Here is a 21,542-nt window from a genome sequence, read left to right on the forward strand (position 1 = left end):
CATATTTTGTTGTTGCCCCCTTATTGTTCATTTTAGTACCGTTTAGTACCCCCTCCAAATTCTTTGAGAGTAATAGACAGTTTTGTCAAGTCACAAGTTCTAGGGACAATGGTTGGTTTGTAATCTTACTAGGATATTGAGGGAAGCACCTGCACGGTGACTCTCCCAGCCTCTATGCTAACATAGGTCATATTTGAGTTCCCACTCTGCCTAAGTTTATTTATTGTTTAGTTTGTTGGTATTTTATTTAGTTAACTATTTTTCTACTGGCTTTACACCTAAGTTTTATTATGTTGAACTTTATTTTTGGTTTTCTTCAACTTTTTGTTACTTGTTGATTTATATACAGACTGCCTCCATGAGACATACTTAAACTTGTAAAACTTATACTGGTGTTGTTGTGGATCTTTCCTAACACTTCGACTAATCCGGAGAAAGAACCGGAAGGTGAGACCGGGAGTTGACTGTTAGCCACTGGCTGCATAGTCAAAAACCTGCAATATATCGTATCTTAGGGCATCCATATAATATGGGTGTTAAATGTACCGGCTGTTTCATGTCTTCACATTAATATCATGTCACTGAGTATTTTTTTTACTCTGGCCTATTTTATGGTTACTGTTTCTATCAAAAATGTGATTTCAATGATTTTTATAAAATCATAATACTTTTTTTTATACATTTCATAGTACATTTTATTACGTAGCTTCTTATAGAATACAACACGTTTTCATTTGTGATGAATCAACATGATAGCCGTCATTGGTGGATAGTATCCATCTTGGCTGTCTGTCAATCAAACGCAATAGAAATGGGTACCTGGCCGTACACGAATTTCATCGGTTGGATTGTCAAGTCACCTTATACAAAGCAGATGACACTGAAGTTCGTCACACCTCAGTGAGCATTGTTGCTGTCAATCAAACGCCGCGGAAAGGCTTTGCGCGTATTTCATTGGTTGATAAGAATGATTGACAAGTCATTCTCCGTGCACAGGTAAGATTTACAAGACAGTTACGAAATGTCTTGTTATTACTATGTATCAATCTTTTACAGATAAAGATATTTGCAAATAAATGATAACTATTCTTTTAAAGTTTTGCTATCAGAAAGTTAGTTTTTATCACGTTTATGACCACAACGAGTTAAATACATGTGTATCAATCCATAATTTTACCATCGATCATTGGAATTGTGGAAGTTATTTGATTCATGTTACGGTGTTTGTCTTGTTGAGTACGGCAATAAGATGCATGTTAAAAGCACACGATTTGTAAATGATCTCCATTTCGATAGTGATACTTCTACATATACAGATTTTATCCCGAGGGTATTTTATATATCATGGTCTCAGGGATAACGGACGATTACATTTTTGAGAAAGATATAATTTTTATATAATCGCTGTCATTCAAATTAAATAAAAGTGATTCACAACAATTATAATATAATTGATACTTTATGTACAGGTACATAGTATAGGTTCTTATTAAAACCATTCATTTTTCGCTCCGTTTTTTATATATATATAGAAAACATACAATTTAGTTCATCGTGATTAATCACAATTAATACTAAAACTTATTAACTCGCAATAATTTTCGTGTATGAATTTTTCAAATTTTATTTATTTCTTTTTTATTATCAGTATATTTCTTTTTTGTTTCGTTATTGTGTCATTATATGAAGTGATCGAGATCATTGTGGTTTTACTTTCCATTCGTGTGTCACAAGTCATACCTCACTTAAAACAGGACTTAGAAGATTAGAAACATGTTCGGAGAACTACGAATTGAGTGGGTTAGTATAACCGCTAAACAATTACCAGGTGTGAAATTATGATCCACGGGCTAGTCACACCTGTCCACTGCACTACATGTGTCTGGTGTTCTAATCTAATCGTTTTCCTTTCAAGCGAAAAAAAATGTATCTTAAAGGTTTGTCTATAGAATGATTAACCAAAGTTGCCTCATTCATAAACCCACGATGTTGAAAATTTACTCTATGAATCTTTCCGAAAATCACAAATAACGGTATCTTCAAGTGTATTTGCAACATATCTATTGCTGTTTGGCTAATAAAAATTCCAATTTTTTAACTTTTATTCACATCGTGTATGAATTGTATTTTAAACTTCTAGTAATAGAAGTATTATAACCGAAATCAATATTGGTATGTAACAACCCGCAAATGCCCCCATAATAAAGGCTATATGATGTAAGTCGTTATAACGGCCCATTATTCAAATGCCATACATGTTACAGCGACCCGTTAAAATAGAAAATTATTCAAATTTTACATGTTATATACGACCTGTTATAAAAGAAAATTTTATGCTCCTGGTTTCGGTAACATTTGTTATTAACTTACTCACAAATCTAAGTCAAAAAGTTTATTCAGCACTTTCATTATTGTTGTCTCATTCGCATTAATTGCAGGCACGTGTTTCTATATATATTTCCTATATGACGGCTCTGATCCCATTAAACCTCTGACGTCACAGGTCAGAGGTGACCGAAACGTAATCAACGGCTCCGGTTCGAGAAAAATCGCAATTACTCTAAAACTAAAGTCGCTGTGAAAGTCGGCCTTTCAGCATTTTTAGTTTCATCCTAAATCACATTTAAACTTGAAATAGCAAATCGTTACGGGTACACTTTAAGACCACCACGTAATTAAGTCAATTACGCTATGAAGGCTATTTTCACTCCATTCAATTTCATCTCATCTTAAATTGTCCTTATTTGTATTAATTACGAAAGAAATGCGTTAAACCTCATAATTTTATGAAAACCGAGCATGTTCAAATTAATAGAGCTGTTAACAAGAAATAATAGAAATGATATCTCAAATCTTGCTAAATATATTAAATTTGCAAGGAAGAGAAAATTAGAATGGCTTAATAACCAATAATTATGTATAGTCATATAATGTTTCTCATACATATGTTGTATTACTTTTATTAGTAGTTGAATTGTCTGTATGTGCAATTCCAGCACAAATCTATGATAGGATAATGTTTATGATGTAAATAGTAAATTAATTGTTATATACATGTATATAATCACATATCACTATGTGTAAGGGAATATATGTATACAATAAAAGACCCGGATTTTACAACTTACCATCAGCCCATGTTTTTTTTTATGATTTTTACGTACCAGAAACCCCAAGCTATCTATTTAAAAATACGCGGCACCAGCGAGAACTACCCAAGATGTCCAATAATTATTCAAGCCGTATTCTCTTAACAATGTGACGCTTATATAATTAATTACCAGACGACTATTGACTAATTTGTGTGTAATCAACCCAGTTCTTGTGATCACTGCTTAATACGTAAATGTGTATGTAATTAATAACATGCATCTTTCAATGAGTCGTCGTTTCACGTAACGGTGTTACAAGCCGATATCCGTATTTACCAAATACAAGCGTTAATGATGTTAATTACCGATCATAAATTTATTACATGTATTTGAGATTGATTAATTATCGTATCACGCACTGTATGTTTGTGCATAAATTCTTACTAACTACGAAATAGCAATATGTGTTCTTATAAAAGTTGCCGTCTGTAAAATAACTATCATAGATATTGTACGTCAAGTTGATAAAAGCAAGACCAGGCTATACTATAAAATCCTTTAATACTGTAACATTTAGGTCGTAGAGAAAAAGCAATGTACCGTTATGAAAACAAAAGCTACACATTGTAACACAGGTAAACACCCGGGGCTATGACCTGGCAAGGTCGCTATGACTACGCCAGTGACTTGCCCCGATATTTTTTTCTCCTCGTGGTGAAAAAATTGTCCGGATTATTGAGGGAAATTTACTAACGAAAAGTACGCTCCGTTCCCAAAATGGGCTTCCGGAATCGGAATCCGAATTTCCGGACTGGTGAGTACAAATAACGTTACGGAAATCCGTTCCCGTGCATTTCCGTCCGGACTGTGAGTTTTCCGGACTATCGGCGTCCGGATTATCGCGGGTCCACAGAACACGTGTTGTAGTTTAAGTTTAAACATATTTTATTGATATACAGAAATGACAAAGGGGTTAGTCAGCAAATTTTACCAACTTATAAACGACTTCTCCCGTAAAATTAACAAAACACTGAATAATAACATAGTCACATGATGGTACAATATACAAGAATATTCAATTCAAAAATGTGATAAAGAAGAGAGGCTTTTGTCCGTACCTCGAATATTCATATGCCTACAGTTGAGCCGGAAGGCTTAGTATAAAGAACTTAAACTCGTCTTCGGTATTATTAATAACGATATTTAAAGAAACGATCATTTAGGGATACAAAGTGAAACATGTGCAAGGATGAGGATTTTTTTAGTGTGTCTTATTTAAATATCACAGACATGTACATAAATTAACCCACCATAGGATCTTTCTCCCAATATTTTTTTTCTATGCATATTATTCTCGGTTTTAATTTTCCTGCTAGTGCTTGATAATACCGCTGAAAAAAATTACGTTTGATACCTGAAATTAGCTACAGACAATTACACAACTATCAAATTATTAGGAACATGTGTGAATTCAGTTGTGTACTCATCACCGTTTGTCAGCATGTCACCCGATCACAGCCAGGTAAGTCGTGATTTTTATCACAGGTAAGTTGCAAGGTTCCTTTGAACTGCAGCCAGAAAACTTTAGATCACAGTCCTACCACAGGAGCTAATAGATTACACATACCACTGTCATATCAAAAAAAAAATGAAAGTAATATTTTCTATGCAAGCGTCTGTGGGCTCACATGAGGGTACGTTATAAAGATAAATGAAAATATCTGAATGCGTACCACTTTTATATTGGGAATGACGACGTGGCTAGCAACAACTAAGTTTTATGCCACATGATATATATGTTTTAGCAGAGACATATATATGTCTTTGGTTTTAGTAACGACATATTATGTTTATGTCCGATAACACAGTATTTTATGTAGCAAATAAATGACCACGACAATGTTACACAGATGAAGATACGGCCGGAGACAGATGTCTGCTTATTGTAATGTTCAAGTCAACAATGTGTCTGTGATTTAAATGCGTTAATTGAACGACATATGGTATTAAATAAATAACCACATGCACCCTAATTAAATTACACTGCCGTCGGTACTAACGATCTGCGGTGTCTGATTTTTGCCGAGTCTCTACGAGTTTGCTATTGTACAGGTACAGACTGTCTTCTGATTAAATATATCAATCAATGTACGATAACAAGCGAATCTATATGTCTGCTTATAGCCTTTACATTAATTTGACGAACGTGCAGTGACATCAGCAAACGATTAAAACTTCGACGATGTCCTTTGTAAAAATCATCTAGACATGTCAATCACACCTGTGGCAACAAATCTGAGAGTATGTGGGCGGAGCTATAGTAGGCTGTGCCTGATTATGGTGTGTCATCAGGTAAACTGTCCACCCTATTCGATGCAGGTATCCCAGCAATCTATTGTCTAATTAATTGGCTGTAAAAAAGTCTTACGCTAGGATTTATGAGAGTGTCGCCCAAAACATAGGGGTATAATTTCACAATATTTAGTTTATATTTACTTAAATAATTACGGTAGCTGTTAGCCCGTGTATTTGTTATTAATTATTGAGATAATACACGAACACTAATTGTTGCGATTTAAAACGTGTAATTTCATTTCTTTATTTCAAAAAAAAAATCCTACAGTAAGATGTGAGATACAGGTAGTAGACATGGACGAACTACAGCCTCAAATCCTTCTGGATAACAACATATACTCCCCTCAGGAAAAAACCCAAAGGGGTCCGATGGGGTCATTGCGAAATAGGTATACTCTCTATTGTAATTAAAATATGTGATTGACAGATGTTAACAGTTGGTGAAAACATTTCTATAATTACACGGCATGTAATTGTTCTGTGTATAGAGAATTATATTACGCGATATAGAGATTTGTTTCTAGAAAATAATGATACACCATTTATAACTGATTTATAAGTATGACCGTTTTATAGATCATTCAGTTTGATGTCATTTGGTTTTAAACGGTAATGATTTGGAATATATGATTTCCTAGCGAATTTTCAATGTTTGCGGTAAAACAAAACCACGATAATGATATAATATATCTATTATATACTCATCTCCGACATTCTCTTCACAGAATCTAAATATTTTCTTCTGGAACTCCTTTGTTACCTACCAGTTCAATGGAAAATTTCAAATTACATGATCTATCATCAGGCTTCGTTGGAAATAAAAAAGACTGGTCTATAGATAGAGAAAGGACGAAATAGTTCACATTGCTTGGACGTTAGGTCTTGATCGTAATGGTGACGTCTGTATTGTTAGTACGTTATTTTGTTTTGCTTCCAAAATAAAAGGGACGGGAAAGATTCCCATGTTATGCTTATAATTAATTGAAATATGTTAAAATGTATTTTATTGATTTCTTTATTACATACACCAATGTATTGTTTTCTCACAATAAAGAGAGCACATCGGACTATACATACACATCATTCTGCAGTCTATGTATTTCAAACAATATTTATTTGACAATTTCCATTTAACAATATACACACCATTTATAGTTTACACACATAGATTCCAATCATGCATGTAATCGAAAAAAAGAGACCTCGCATAATGATTTTGCTGTGACAATTGGCTGTTAATGAAATAATGAAGTTGATTAACTACTATATATATATAGTTTGGAAAATATTAGCATGGATTTCTACATCTACCGGTAATTTGAATGCACCCAAGTTATGTCTATGCTATTAGCCACGCCGGAATCGTCCCTGTAAACTGCAAGTAGCATATATATCAACATAAATAATGATAGTAAGAAAACACACAACGTCTTTAAATCGTGTATTTAAACTACAAAATGTTTAAATAATTGTACAGTCTATGTATGAAACCCGCTACAAAAAGTCAGACGAAATAATTATAAGCTATAGAATTCAGGATAAAATTTGGTTTTCTTTAAACAATTACGAAACAAAAACATACATTATGTCCCCGCGAGGACAAGTAATGATCTTATCAGTGTTTATCGTCTTCTCATCCGTCACAGGTCGTACACGTATATGGATCAATTTCTCAAACAGACATCTTACTAGCTAGATACTTCAGATATATGTGATGACTAAATTATGCAATTAAGGACTTTGCTAGATCACGTAAAAATAGTCCGAGATCTTTCACTAAATAACGAGCCCCTTATGTGGCCTCTCCGAGGTCATGGCATCTGAGGTCATGCACAAAGCGCAATCTATAAACAGGTCAGCTAAATCAGTAGTGACTAAATGCATAGGCCTATATACAAGTATTGAATTGCAGATCATTTAAATCACATCATTTATCAACAGCAGCAATTGAGACGTTAAGGGAATTTCGTAGACTCACTATACGGTATCCAGATGGTTTTTTTTATTATTTAGTTATACCCATGATCGTCACGGAGAACCGTAACGTGTTATCACTTCGAATTCGAGTCTTACATTAGGGATAGGACACTTGCATGTAAGTCACAAAATCTACCAATCGTCTCGACTGCTAGCGGTAAAAAATTCGGTACACGTACAACGATAAGGGTCGATAATGGTCAACTGAGAGCCACACCACCACAGGTAAAACCGAAGGCTGAATGTAATCGTGGCCCTCCGGGGCTGCATCATCAGGATTCGCGGCGGACAAATTGCTTTGATGTTTCGCGGAGAAACTATCACCGCGGATTTTGATGAACACATTACCACCGGGGATCGCGATGACGCCGTTTTCATGATCCCTGATAGGAATTGAGGGTGATCGGTCGCGGTGATTTACCCCTTGAATAGAAAATCAAACGCCGGCAGATGGTGACTTTGTGTTCATTCCTAAGACCTGCACTGTATCTCTATTTCTTGAAAAGTTCAAGAGGGATATTTCTAAAATATGATGAGTAAGCTCCCCTTAGTCCTTAGTTGTGCAAATTTAATTTAGATTATTGATCAGGAAAACAAAATGGCTGACAGGCAGCCATCTTGGATTTTGAGACTTGAAGTCTGATATCACTATTTCTTGAAAAAAAAGTGGAGGGATATTTCTCAAACAGGAGTACTGAGCAGGTTGCCCTTGGTCCCTAAAAGACGGCTATCTTAGATTTTCGGGAATTGAAGTTACTTTTCACTTTATTCTTTAAAAGAACTGAAGGGATGTTTCTCATACTTCACATGTAGGTTCCACTTGTTCTTGTTATCAGAATATTAACCCTAGGAAAAAGACAAAAGGGAAAAGTAGAGAGAAGATCAGTCAGACATAGAACTGATAAAGATCATTCAATGATGGGTGCCAAGATTTCTCTCTTGTAATTTGTTTATTGTTTATGTTTTTATGTGGTTCTTACAGCCCCAACCTGACCACGGTGTGTATACAGTATTTATTGAACTTGGAGATACAAAATTAGAGGTTTGTACATTATATACAGCAATACCAAAAATTTAAATTCATTACATTATACTAGCAGCAGTTAATTTAATGTTATATCTAATATTGCTGCAGGATCTGTAAACAAGTTCATTATCATTTAAGTACTTTTTGTGGATTTATTTTTTGCTTCTGTTTTCAAATTTGTTGAATTTAATGTTGTTCTGTTTTTTTGATCGAATCAAGCTTTTCTGAATTTTCTTTTTGCTCTATAGTCAAGCTTGTCTGAATTTTCTTTTTGCTCTATAGTCAAGCTTGTCTGAATTTCCGTTGTGATCGTGTCAAGCTTTTCTGAATTTCCTTTGTGATCGAGTCAAACTATCTTCTTTCCAAAGTCAGATAAAGCTTTAAAGAGTCACAGACGACGTTTCACTTCTTAGATGGCTATTGTAATCTCTGATTTGTTAAAATTTAAGTTTGGTCCAATTTTCTTCTATTTTGATTTCTTGTCATAGTGTGACCCAACACTACCATCCCCTTACTTTCAGAGAGCGCTTCTATGCTAGGATAGAACTATATTTCCATGAACTGTATTATATACCAATGACAATATCTTTATATTTTGTACCTAGTTACTGAATCCTATGGGAGACAACAGCCCGATACAGAACTTCTTGGATAAAAACAAAAATGGAGGAATGCACCACATCTGTATTGAGGTAAAACATATACCATATATAAACTATGGGTCATCAAAATCACAAGGTCAGCATTCTAATATAGCCACCATACACAATATATTCACAAACAAGAACTTTTACTTTCATCAGAATTATATTAAAATGCTAAGGCTTTGATATATCAATTTTCAGGGACATTACATGCAAATGTGTATTAAAAAAAAAAAAAAAAAAACCCACATAACAGCTATACGATGCAGTTGATCCCATTGTCTGGCCCATATATCTTTTATTAATTAAGATTTAGAGGTTCTTTTCACTTGTGTTTTTTTTGTATGTTTTAAAGGTGGACAACATAACCGAGGCGATGAAGGATGTGAAAGCCAAAGGAATTAGACTGTTGAGTTCAGAAGCCAAGATAGGGGCGCACGGTAAACTTGTAGTGTTTCTACATCCTAAGGATTGTAATGGTGTTCTGGTGGAACTGGAGGAGGCATGAATCTCCCTTGTTAAATAAGTGTGTATAAACTGGTGGGGACTATAGGTTTCCTCTCTGTTGCCCTATAGTCGTAACGACAAAGTTTGTGATCACTTTAACGGCTTCATTCCCTGTTTTAATAAAACTACATACATTGATAGAGGACCATGATATCTTAGACAAATTCAAGTATCAGGGTTTTTGGCTCAAGGTCAAGGTCACTGTTATTATAAGCGGGGGCTGGTAGGGGGACATGTATTGGTCTAGCAATACTCAGTTTGCATTTTTTGCTTGTTGAATATATATAACCGATGCTTTTTGATATGTGTTTTTCTCCAGGGGTTAATCTAGGATGTAGGGAATACTATCCATTATGAAATTAAGGGGAAATGAATGGTCTTGAATTATTCTTTAAATTTTAACATTTTACAGCTATTCTTTGCTATAATTCTTACATATTTCATCAAAATTTGGGGAATTTCCCGTTTTGGAGTGTTTACGCCTGTTTTTATGTGATTTTTTTCTTGATGGGGAATTTCGTTTTTGTTCAAATGGGAAAACACCATCAATGGGGAACACTACGTAATTTGGGTCTAGATTAACCTCTGATCTCATATACTGCTCTACATGATATCAAGGTATTGTGTATATGGCATCTGGGTCTAGTGTCAAGATTTGTCGTTTATAGAGAAACAATGAAGATAAATTTGTCAGCATATTTTTTCTCAAGTTATATGATAGCTTAAATCTAAGAGTTGTGCTGATGTGATATTAAATTTATCAAACTTGTTTATACAAGTTTCCTAAATACAATTGTTAAATCCCCTATGTATAAATACTGTCATCATTATAATGAAGAATGCAGGTGTTCCTAAAACAAAGTTTGGTGGGTAAAAAAAAGAGGCTTGTAATGGCTCATGCCATACCGTGGCGTCCGTCGTCCATCTGTCAACAATCGACTTCTTTTTCATAACAGCTGATCAAAATTGAACAAAATTTGACTAGCATCATTATGGGGTGGGGATTAGAAATTGTACAAATGGTGACTCCTCAGGGGCCAGAGGGTGGGGCCAAAAGGGGTCAGTTTGGCTAGATTGATGTAAACAACTTCTTCTTTATGGAGCTTAGCAATCAATATCACTCCTATTTGACTGGTAGCATCCTTATATTATAATTATGGGGTAGGGATTCAAAATTGTACGAATGGTGGAGCTGACCCCTTTGGGGGCCTCTGGCGCCAAAAGGGGTCCAATTGGCAATATTGATATTAATGTCTTCTTCTCTGGGACTAAGCAATGTATGACATTGATATTTAGTGGTAACATCCCCTGGAGGTTGGGATTCAAATTTATACGAATAGTGAGGTCAACACCCCCCCCCACCCCCAACCCCATTGGTTTGGGGTCTCTCTCCACCCATGAAGACATCTTTCTTTTGTTTAAACTACCCCATAATCCTATATAGCCTTGCTCACTCAGGGCATCAAGAGATGAACCCAATTCTGATGTAGAAATAGGCTCAGGGTTCTTTCCCCACCCCAAGGGACTTATATTTTCTTTAAATACAATCATATTGAATCTTGACTTCATTTCTGGGTTATCATGTCTTTGAAGCAGTTGAGATCCCCACAACATAATCATACAACAACAAATAAATCTATGAGCAAATGGAACATGAACATTATTTTGATGTTTGCTCAAATAAGCCAGGTGAGAGATACAGGCCCTCTAGGCCTCTTGTCAAGTATCAAGTTTCTTTTTCTAAAAATAATTGATTGTAAGTAGCTGAATTATTTATGTATGTAAAAATGTCTGACATGACTGTTATTGAGATTATATAGGCGCGATACAATGTGGTGGAGATGGCTGGTGTAAAATAATGATAGAAAGGTAGAGAGGAGGTAAAGAGAGATGTAAGAGGTGAAGAAGATATTAGAGAAAGAAGGAGGGAGGGAGGGAGAGAATGTACACATGTTTTAAATGTCATGTTACCTATATTTTGTTGTCTTTCCACAAACGCTGACTGCATCTGCGTTTCATTAAAATCTTGAATCATTTGAATGATTTGCTTGTTATTATTTCAAACTTCCTCAACAGTTCTTGAACACAATAATTGAATAAGTAACTGCAATCCCTCATCCATACTCGCCAGCCCTCCCTATTTTGAACGAATAAGGAGGACCTTCAGTTTTGAACACTGCATTTAGCCATACAAATTGCCAGTAATATTTCTTAAGTAGTAATTAATAATTTAAAAAAACTGCTCACCTGGATATTTCACAACATTCTGCAATTCTACAGAAGTATTTTTGAAGAATTTGCAATATTTCCCCAATCTGTTCCTGCCCCTCAGGCCCCTAGGGGCAGCCTACATTATATACAAACTTTTGTTTCCTTTCATCCAAGGCAGGCGCGGATCGAAGATTTGAAAAGGAATTTAGTAATTTAGTGGTAATGCGAGTGCCGAATTTTTTTGGCGAGGGGTTTGGGGTCCAAAATTTCAGAAAATGCAATGATTTTAGCAAATTTCGGTGGCCCCATCTCTTTCACCCAAGGATGCTTTCGCCTTTTGTCAAACTCCACCGAGTTATTTATGACTAATAGCGGTTTTTAGGAAACGTTGGACGACGTGGGATAACGATTATCTTGATAAATATATATGTGAGTGCAGAATACAACTACTTGTATATGACAAAGGAATATGGCAGATGCTGTGATGTTATGCAATGTTGCCTTCAATACAAAATATGGAAATAGCTTGATTCAAAGAGAGGGCAGAATCTTGCTGAAATAAAATTTGGAATACATCATAAAATAGGTTATATATTCTATAACGCTTATGACTGACTGATGTAACTACATTGTTAGGTTGACTTGCAAAGCAGGTAGTACACATATAGCGTTTACACAAACTCAATAGCAACTCAGTAGTGACTTACTTAAATTCTGTAAGTCAGATAAGTTGTTGTGTTACTGCTGTGAAAAGGTAAGTTAATGACAGCTGTCATGCGGCTGGTGATGAAGTGACCAACACTGATATATATGAAGTCCGGAAACTGACCATGTCTAAGTTATGTTAACAGAGTTCTACTCTCGTTATTGAAGGAGAGAATGACCCCTTGAAATGAATAGAGCGGACAAAACCAAATTGTATTCTACACATTTTCTGCATGATCATTTGTTCAAATCCTGTTTTCAAAAAAGCCAGAGTACATTTGTGTAATCACCACAAGCATTGTCTGTGAAAATGTTTTTACCCCAAACTCAACAGTGATGTTGTTGACAAAAGTACTTATCACACATAGTACATTGGCATGTTTTCCCCTGGATACAGAGCATGGTGCTCAACAAAGCACGTTTTGGTAGTCGCTTATGGAACAACAGCTGGCAAACCGAGAATACCATCTTAAAACAGATGAAACCCACACAATGAAATCCAGAAGAACAAGCCACGGATGTTCGAGAAGGGAAAGCGTCTTCTGTCCCGTCTTCGAAACCCGCCATACAAATGTAGGTCAAATGCAGGATGTAACGTCCTCAAAGGGAGAGACGGGTTGTGACAACGGTAAAGCCAGGCACTAGGCATATCAATGGGCTCCGAACATGCCTAACTTTATATCGCACGCGGAATGATAATATTTCCAAATGAGATAATGGTGACTACCAAAAACACCCCTCATGTTAATAATTAACCTGTAACCTCTGATGTCATGTACTGTATATTTTTTCGGTGCATCCATAGGCATTTTTAACAGAAATCGTGATACAACTAGGGTTAAAACATTCTTTAAAAGATCATTAGCATGTTAAGGGAAACCCATCTGGTGATCATCTTGCTATCTATGCCACGGCCACTAAATTGTAGTAAACCAAAACTTCCAAGGAGCCAGCTTCCAAAAATTCTGCGAAATGTTAAGTCCTCCAGTCTGGTGATGCACTCCGTTGGATCCGGTCCTACCTCGGAGAACAACGACGGGGTGGCCATTGTTTAGGACGACAAAACTTAAGACTTCGGGTTCCTCAGGGGTCCGTACTGGGACTCAGAAAATACTGTCTGAATTCTAAACCAATCAGGAAAATGTGTTCAAAGCTCTCGTACTGTGACATACGGTAACAGTTGCTTTGGAAACGTAGCGGTGAGCATCTTACCATCAGTAACCTGGAAGTCGAAAACCCTGGCCAAATTCATAAGGTCAAAACTCGGCAACATGTCGTTTTATATGTTCTGTACATTGTGTAACATTTGAAATAGGGTCAGGACACCCCCCCCCCCCCCCGCCCTTTTTTTTTTGGGACGAGAAATTTTTTTATAGCCATAAAAAAAACCTAAAAGCCTATAAACCTATGCCAACCGCCCCCCCCCCCCCCCCCCCCCCCCCCCCCCCCCGAAAATATTGCAAATTTGCTAACATTATTTTCATTTTTCCGAAAATTTTGCTCTCAGACCCCTCGCCAAAACAATTCTGGACCCCCCCCCCCCCCCCCCTCCTTTTCAAATTCCTGTTCCTGTTCCTGTTTCAAGTTCCACAGTGATAACAGTGACTTAATTTTTAGAGCTTTTTAATGTGTTTCAGATAAACAATTACAGTAGTTCTTTATAGGAAATTAATTTTCTTAATCAACGCTTACGTTTGTTAAGAAAAATAGATAATCATATACTGAATAGAACCGTAAATGGACGTTAAATGGAAATGTATTGTGGCGCAAGAAGGATGTCATAATTAAACATTTTTGCCTAGGCAGAATTCGATTTCTGCCTAGGCAAAAATCGAAACAAAATTATTTTTGCCTAGGCAGAAATCGAATATTGCCTAGGCTGAAATATTTCTGCCTAGGCATTATTTTATTTTTGCCAAGGCAAAAGCATTTAATTATGACATCCTTCCCGTGCCATCATTTAAAATTTTGTTTTTGTACTTCATTTGCATGTAACATGCACTGGGAGACACGAATGTACTAGTTTTTTCATATTTTCTACTAATTCTGAAATTTTCACCAATTTTACCATAAAAGATCTAATTTAACCCAACCCAGTCCATTTTTTCAGCAACGTATCTAATTATGAATTTTCATGGCTAATTTTCGACGGTCAAAGCTAGTTCTGTGAATCATATCCAATTTAACATGACCACCGTCTAATTCTATCGAGCTATCTAGAAATCATGAACTTTACACTATTTATTTCATGACTATCTAAAAGTTTCCCCGACAGTCTAGAAATGTCCGACAGGGTCTATTTTGTTCTCCACTGACGCTAATTCTGCTCCTCGAATCTAGTATTGACGGAGCAATCCAGTTTTCGTGAAAATCGCCTAATATTAAACGTCATGACGAATATTGCGAGATTCGCCTCGGGCGGTTCTGTCACGCGGCAATACCAGCACTGCCAGCCGTAGACTACTTTACCTGGACAGCAGCCATCCGTGACCATCGAGTCCCGCGGCTAGCCTCGACTTGGGAGCGCTCAGCCGTGAAGCGGTCCTACCATAATCACCTATACTTACGATGTCGGTACCGACTCAAATGATACAGACGATTAACACAATTAACAATATTATCGGAAATAAATACACTACATTTAACTAAATTTCATACGTCTAATTTAAAAATTCGTATAATGACAGGAAGGTGGTATAATATATATATAAAGGAGATTTTTGCAATGAAAGTATTGGAGACGAGTTCCTTCATCTATTTATGTTAAAGTGTACCCTGAACGAAAAACGATAATCAAATGTGTTATTCTTTGTAACCACCAAAGAAGAATGTCGAAAACCGCATCAAAATCGGTTGGCCGAGTGCCGAGATATCGCACATCGAAGTACGCGATTTGCACCTGTCGATCGACTGCTAATCAGCGTATCGGTCAGTCACGCTGATTTGGAACTCTTCAGTCTATGACGTCACAGGTTGAACATAGTGACTGGTATGGTGGCCAGTAGCATAGAGGACAGTGTGAACAGTATCAGTACAAATATGTTCGAATACGATCTGGACATGAGATTTGAGGTTGTTGAATTTGGCGAATATTGCCGACGAGAAGTCGGAATCCAACAATATAAGTTTGAGTTAAAAAAAAAAATAATAACATAGTGAAATTGACTCTGAAAATGACCGCTTGGTTTACACAGACTGGTGTAATAATCGGTCAATCACCAATAAATGTATATTAGTTATGTGTTTACCATTTCTTACTCATTACCAAAGAAAGCAACACAGCATCAACAAATTAAACTAAAATAATGTGCCATTTCATTCGCAAATTAATATTCAAATAAACATACCAACAATACAACAGTTCTGGATACTCTGGTTTGTGAGAAAAGACGAACACACGTACAGTAAATTCAAGCGTTATATTCTATGCAAAACCCGCTTTAGTCATGAAGGACACTTAATTTAGAAAGTAATATATTATAATCATCATGATCTACAATATACTAAATCTCTCTCCCGTATGAATACCAGTGTTAAAGTCTACAACAAACTTCTACATATACAGATTTTATCCCTTATTTTACATGTCATGGTCTCAGGGATCAAGGACGATTAAATGCTTGAGAAAGACATAATTTATATACGATCGTTGTCAGTGAAATTATATAAAAGTGATTCGCAACAATTATAATATAATTGATACTTTCTGTACAGGTATAAAGCATAGGTACTTATTAAAACCATTATTTTAGCTCCGTTTTTAATGATGAAACGCAAACAATTTATTTCATCGTGACTAATCATAATTAATACTAAAATTTATAAACTCGTAATGATTTTCGTGTATGATTTTTTTTCCCTCCAAATTTTATGTATTTTTTTGCTTTTATTTTTGTAATTGTGTCATTATTATGAAGTGATCGAGACCCTGGTGGTTTTGCTTTCAATTCGTGTCGCAAGTCATATCTTCACTTAAAAAGGGACTTTTAAAAGATGTATAAACATGTTCGGAGAATTACGAATTCTCAAGTTTGAATTGGTTAGTATACAGCTAAACAATTACCAGGTGTGAAATTACGGTCCACAAGCTCATCACACCTGGCACTGCACCACAGGTGTCCGTGATTTCTGGTGTTCTAATCAGCACACGCCGTGAGTTCACGCGTTTGGTTTCTGTGCACTTCAAAGGAGTTCCGAAAACATGGTTTTACAATTTGTTTGTACATAAATTGAGCTTGAGTTTTATTAAGGATTGCGTTTATACTATAGGGAATACATTTTGTTGAAATCAAACACATTATTTTTGGAATTCAGTGAGTTTCGTTTTCTATACAAACGAATAAAAAATCATATCTCAAACGTTTGTCTATAGAATAATTAACCTAAATTACCTCATTCATATATGTACCCATGATGTTGAAATTTACTCTATGAATCTTGTCTGGGAGTTACTGAGCTTTCATGGACACGTTTTATCAATTGCGGACAATTACCCAAAAATCACAAATAACGGTATAATTTCTGTTTTGGCTAATAAAAAAACCCCAAAATGATCAGCATTTATTTCACATCTTGAATGAATTGCATTTTAAACTTGTGTTACTAGAAGTATTATAACCGAAATCAATACTGGTACATGTGTATGTAACAAGCCTGTCATGCCCCCATAATAAAGGCTATATGATGTACATTGTAAGTCATTATAAACGGCCGGTTATTCAAATGTCATACATGTTACAACGACCCGTTAAAATAAAAAAAATATGAATAAAATATTTTAATATAAATGTTATATACGACCTGTTATAATAGAAAATAGGTAAGATGATACACGCTGTATTTGGCCCGTTATAATAGAAAATTAGTAAGATGTTACATGTTGTGTATGGCTCGTTATGAGAGAAAATTAGTGAGATGCTACATGTTATATATGGCACCGTTTAAAAAGAAAGTTATATGTCCCTGGTTTCGGTAGCACTTGTTATTAACTAATTCACAAATATAACTCAGAGACTTTATTCAGCACTTTCCTTTTTTTTTTGTCTTATTCGCATTAATTACAGGCACGTGTTCACGTTTGTTTCTATATATTTCCTATATGGCGGCTCCGATCGTGTTCAACCTGTGACGTCACAGGTCAGAGGTCACCAAAACGAGGTATTCGGCTTTGGGCTTCAGGTGTGTTTTCGAGAAAAATCACAATTACTCGGAAATGGGTCGGCCGATTTTGATGCGGTTTTCTGCATTCTTGTTTATTAATCAATACCAATAACATATTAAAATGTAATTTTTCATTCAGGGTACACTTTAACATATTGAAATGAAAATTATTCGTTCAAAATGCATCCCACAGTATTACTGTATTAACCCAAGTATTCATAAAATGAGAGGTCTAATATCTATATGTCATACATGCAATTACTGAGGGTTTATGTCCCTGTTGTAAACCTATATTATATTACCTAGCAGGAGCTTGATTATCAAAAGGGGAACGATTAAGGAATGAGCATGAAAGGACAATGATAAGATGAAGGAGCGTGCAAACGTAGTTAGTTTGTTCTAGGCAGATATTATGTTATTGTGTGTAAATCAAATATTTTTGTTAGACATAAATTCATTTTTGTATAATTATCTGTATTCCTTTCACTTTCTCTCTTCAGTCTTCCTTTCTAATTTGTCAATCGTAAAATTAATGTAAATGTCCATTGTTTGTGTCACATTGTTGTAAAAATGTTTGAAGGAGGGGGCTTTAATAAGTTGTATAACTTCTGCCCAATCCTCATGCCTACATTTGAAGCAATAAAAATATGTTTTAAAAAAAAAAACCACCTATATTTGCTTGTATATTTAGGTAAATTACATTTTTACTTTATACATGATTCCAACAAGGAATATGTAAGAAAACATATTTAAATATCTTGCATTTCTATAGCAAGTTTGCCTAAATTGTCTTATTATTTAGAAACAGAACTAATGGAATCCCTATGATGTCGCACACATCGCTCGGCGACTCTCATCAGGCAGAACGTTTATCATTTGTTGACCATTCAGTGTACAGTGGACCCGCGATAATCCGGACGCCGATAGTCCGGAAAACTCGCAGTCCGGACGGAAATGCACGGGAACGGATTTCCGTAACGTTATTTGTACTCACCAGTCAGATAATTCGGATTCCTATTCTGGAAGCCCATTTTGGGAACGGAACGTACTTTTCATTAGTAAATTTCCCGCAATAATCCGGACGATTTTTTCACCACGAGGAGAAAAAATCTCGGAGCAAGTCACACGTGTCGACAGCTGTACACAGACTATTGCTTGACACTATGCGTAGTCATAGTGACCGCTGCAAGGTCATAGCCCCGGGTGTTTACCTGTGTTACAAAATGTAACTTTTGTTTTTATAACGGTACATTACTTTTTCTCTACGACCTTTTTAAACTTTACAGTATTAAAGGATTTTATAGTATAGCCTGGTCTTGCTTTTATGAACTTGACGTACAATATCTATTATAGTTATTTTACAGACGGCAACTTTTATAGGAACACATATTGCTATTTCGTAATTAGCAAGAATTTACGCACAAACATACAGTACGTGATACCATAATTAATCAATCTCAAATACATGTAATAAATTTATGATCGGTAATTAACATCATGAACACTTGTATTGGGTAAACACGGATATCGGCTTTGTAACACCGTTACGTGAAACGACGACTCATTGAAAGATGCACGTTATTAATTACATACACATTTACGTATTAAGCAGTGATCACAAGAACTGGGTTGATTACACACAAATTAGTCAATAGTCGTATGATACTTAATTAAGCGTCACATTGTTAAGTTAATACGGGTTCAATAATTATCGGACTTATTCGGTAGTTCTCGCTGGTGTAGCGTACTTTTAGATACATAGCTTGGGGTTTCTGGTACGTAAAAATCATAAAAAAACATGGACTGATGGTAAGTTGTAAAATCCGGGTCTTTTATTTAAGGTATTTAACGTTTGTAATTTCTACTTGTTTGTGAACCTCCGGGACGTGACACATGTGTGGTGTTTGTAGGACACATATGCCCGCTATAAATAAAACAACTTTCACTTTACATGTTCTTTTAAAAACAAAGTTTATTTTTTACTTTCTACAAAAGAAATCAAAAATCATATCAGAAACATAAGTATATTTATTGTTAAAAAGTCTGACAATTAGACGTGTTTATGAAACGTCCCGGATTGTATGTAATCAAGGGAGATAACTCTTACACGACAATTTTTTTGACCTGGTAGACGAAATTCGGCAGTCCGGAAAACTCGTAATCCGGACGGTTTGGACTGGGAACGAAGGTGTTCGGATTATCGAGGGTCCACTGTACATCACAAGTTTGAATACAAACGTTTGATTCACGGTATCGGAGACATATGACATATCTGACGGTATTATAAAGATGAACGTGTTTTTGATAATATCAATATAATTGTGCATGTACATTTTTGTATGTGTATATGTATTTAGTGAAAATATTCTATTGTTCTGTGTAGGGGGGGGGGGATCATATGTATAAATATGTGTAGGTTATTTTCGAATCCCATGAGATCCAAATTGTACATAATATGTATATATCTAACCCGTACTCCACTTTGTGTTTGTATTTCTGTTATATATACCAATACAGCTGACCCGCTAAATCTGGACGCCGATAGTCCGTTAAACTCACAATCCCGACGGAAATGTCGGGGAACGAATTTCCGTAACGTTATATTTGTACTCACAAGTCCGGAAGTTCTGATTCCGAATCCGGAGCTCCATATCGGAAACGAAATGTTAGTTAAGTAAAATTCCAGCAGTAATCCGGACGTTTTTCTCATCACATAGATAAAAAGTCTGAGTTGGTCACCCGTGTCGACAGGTGAACAGGTAGTAGATCGCGGTCGCTTGACACACAGAGTAGTCATAGCAACCGCTGCGAGATCTTAGCCCCCGGCATTAACCCGTACAATTTAGTTTTTGTAACGGTACCTTGGTTTTCTATACAGCGATCGAATCAATTAAAGGATTATAGACCGGTCTTGTTTTGTTTAAAATGTTTATTCAATTCAATCCTTACGACTTATAAGCATGCTGAAAATGACAGAATACAATTCTTTATCTTCACTATTTTTAAAATGCAATTTAACGAAAGATAGACAGCATCAATATACAATGTAATGACGATACAGATGTTATGACATTTCTGAGCGGTAATATCAAATGAATGAGTGGTGTGTGGAGTATACAATAGTGTAGTCATATTGCAAACATAGAAACTGATAAGAGTGAAAACAAAAACAGCTAATTCAGGCGATATCTAGAACGTGCTGTAAAACACAATTTCAAATTCTCTGATATCAATATATGTTATTCCGAAGTTAGCACGTACGAATCCATAAAGCTATATAGGATTATCACTGATCATATATAAGGAAAGAATATCTTTAATAACACGAAACGTTTTATCAAATTTCAAATTCTTTATTGACTTTAGGCCATACGGCCCATAAGTACATATTATAAACATATTATTATTATCAGGTGTTTCACAAATTGAATTAAAAACATCGGCTTGGAACGACGACGCTTTGCTGATAATACTACTGATAAACCGTAAGGTTTAAAGTAATAAATGAATTGAATTGAATTGAAAGATTTTATTATATAACACAGTTGTTTTCTTTATGTCAAACGTAAGACATGATAGTTCAACACATCTTTTTTTTTTTTTTTTACAAATCTTCTATTTCATGTTTGATTCATAATGACTATACTGGTCACACTATACACAACAAAATATGCACAGAGAAGTCGGTTTCAACATGTTACATGAAATGCATACATATTATACCCTCGGCGTCATTATAAATGTATGGATAATAAAAAACAGTTCAATATTCAGTAAGAAACATCTATAGAATATCGGAGACACTATATAGGATTTATAGTTTAGTTGTTTTTCTATATCTCATCAGAGACTTGTATATCACAA

General features: G+C 35.4%; 1 protein-coding gene across 1 annotated transcript; it reads left to right on the plus strand.

Annotated features, from left to right (window-relative positions):
- Nucleotides 1-8,235: 8,235 nt before the first annotated feature.
- On the plus strand, nt 8,236-11,638 carry LOC117319022 (methylmalonyl-CoA epimerase, mitochondrial-like). The gene is made up of 3 exons (XM_033873932.1): nt 8,236-8,466; nt 9,057-9,143; nt 9,451-11,638. The coding sequence occupies exons 1-3, from the start codon at nt 8,392-8,394 to the stop codon at nt 9,601-9,603; spliced, it is 315 nt and encodes a 104-aa protein (XP_033729823.1). The 5' UTR covers nt 8,236-8,391; the 3' UTR covers nt 9,604-11,638.
- Nucleotides 11,639-21,542: the final 9,904 nt, after the last annotated feature.

The sequence above is a fragment of the Pecten maximus genome, unplaced genomic scaffold (genome assembly GCF_902652985.1).
Source record: "Pecten maximus unplaced genomic scaffold, xPecMax1.1, whole genome shotgun sequence".
NCBI classification, from domain to species: Eukaryota; Metazoa; Mollusca; class Bivalvia; order Pectinida; family Pectinidae; genus Pecten; species Pecten maximus.

What these genes read in the sequence shown, in the direction of transcription:
- LOC117319022 (XM_033873932.1), top strand. Translation starts at nt 8,392, where the DNA reads ATGTGGTTCTTACAGCCCCAACCTGACCACGGTGTGTATACAGTATTT. An exon ending in TTGGAGATACAAAATTAGAG is followed by an intron (nt 8,467 to 9,056) that starts GTTTGTACATTA and finishes TTTTGTACCTAG; the next exon opens with TTACTGAATCCTATGGGAGA. An exon ending in TGCACCACATCTGTATTGAG is followed by an intron (nt 9,144 to 9,450) that starts GTAAAACATATA and finishes TATGTTTTAAAG; the next exon opens with GTGGACAACATAACCGAGGC.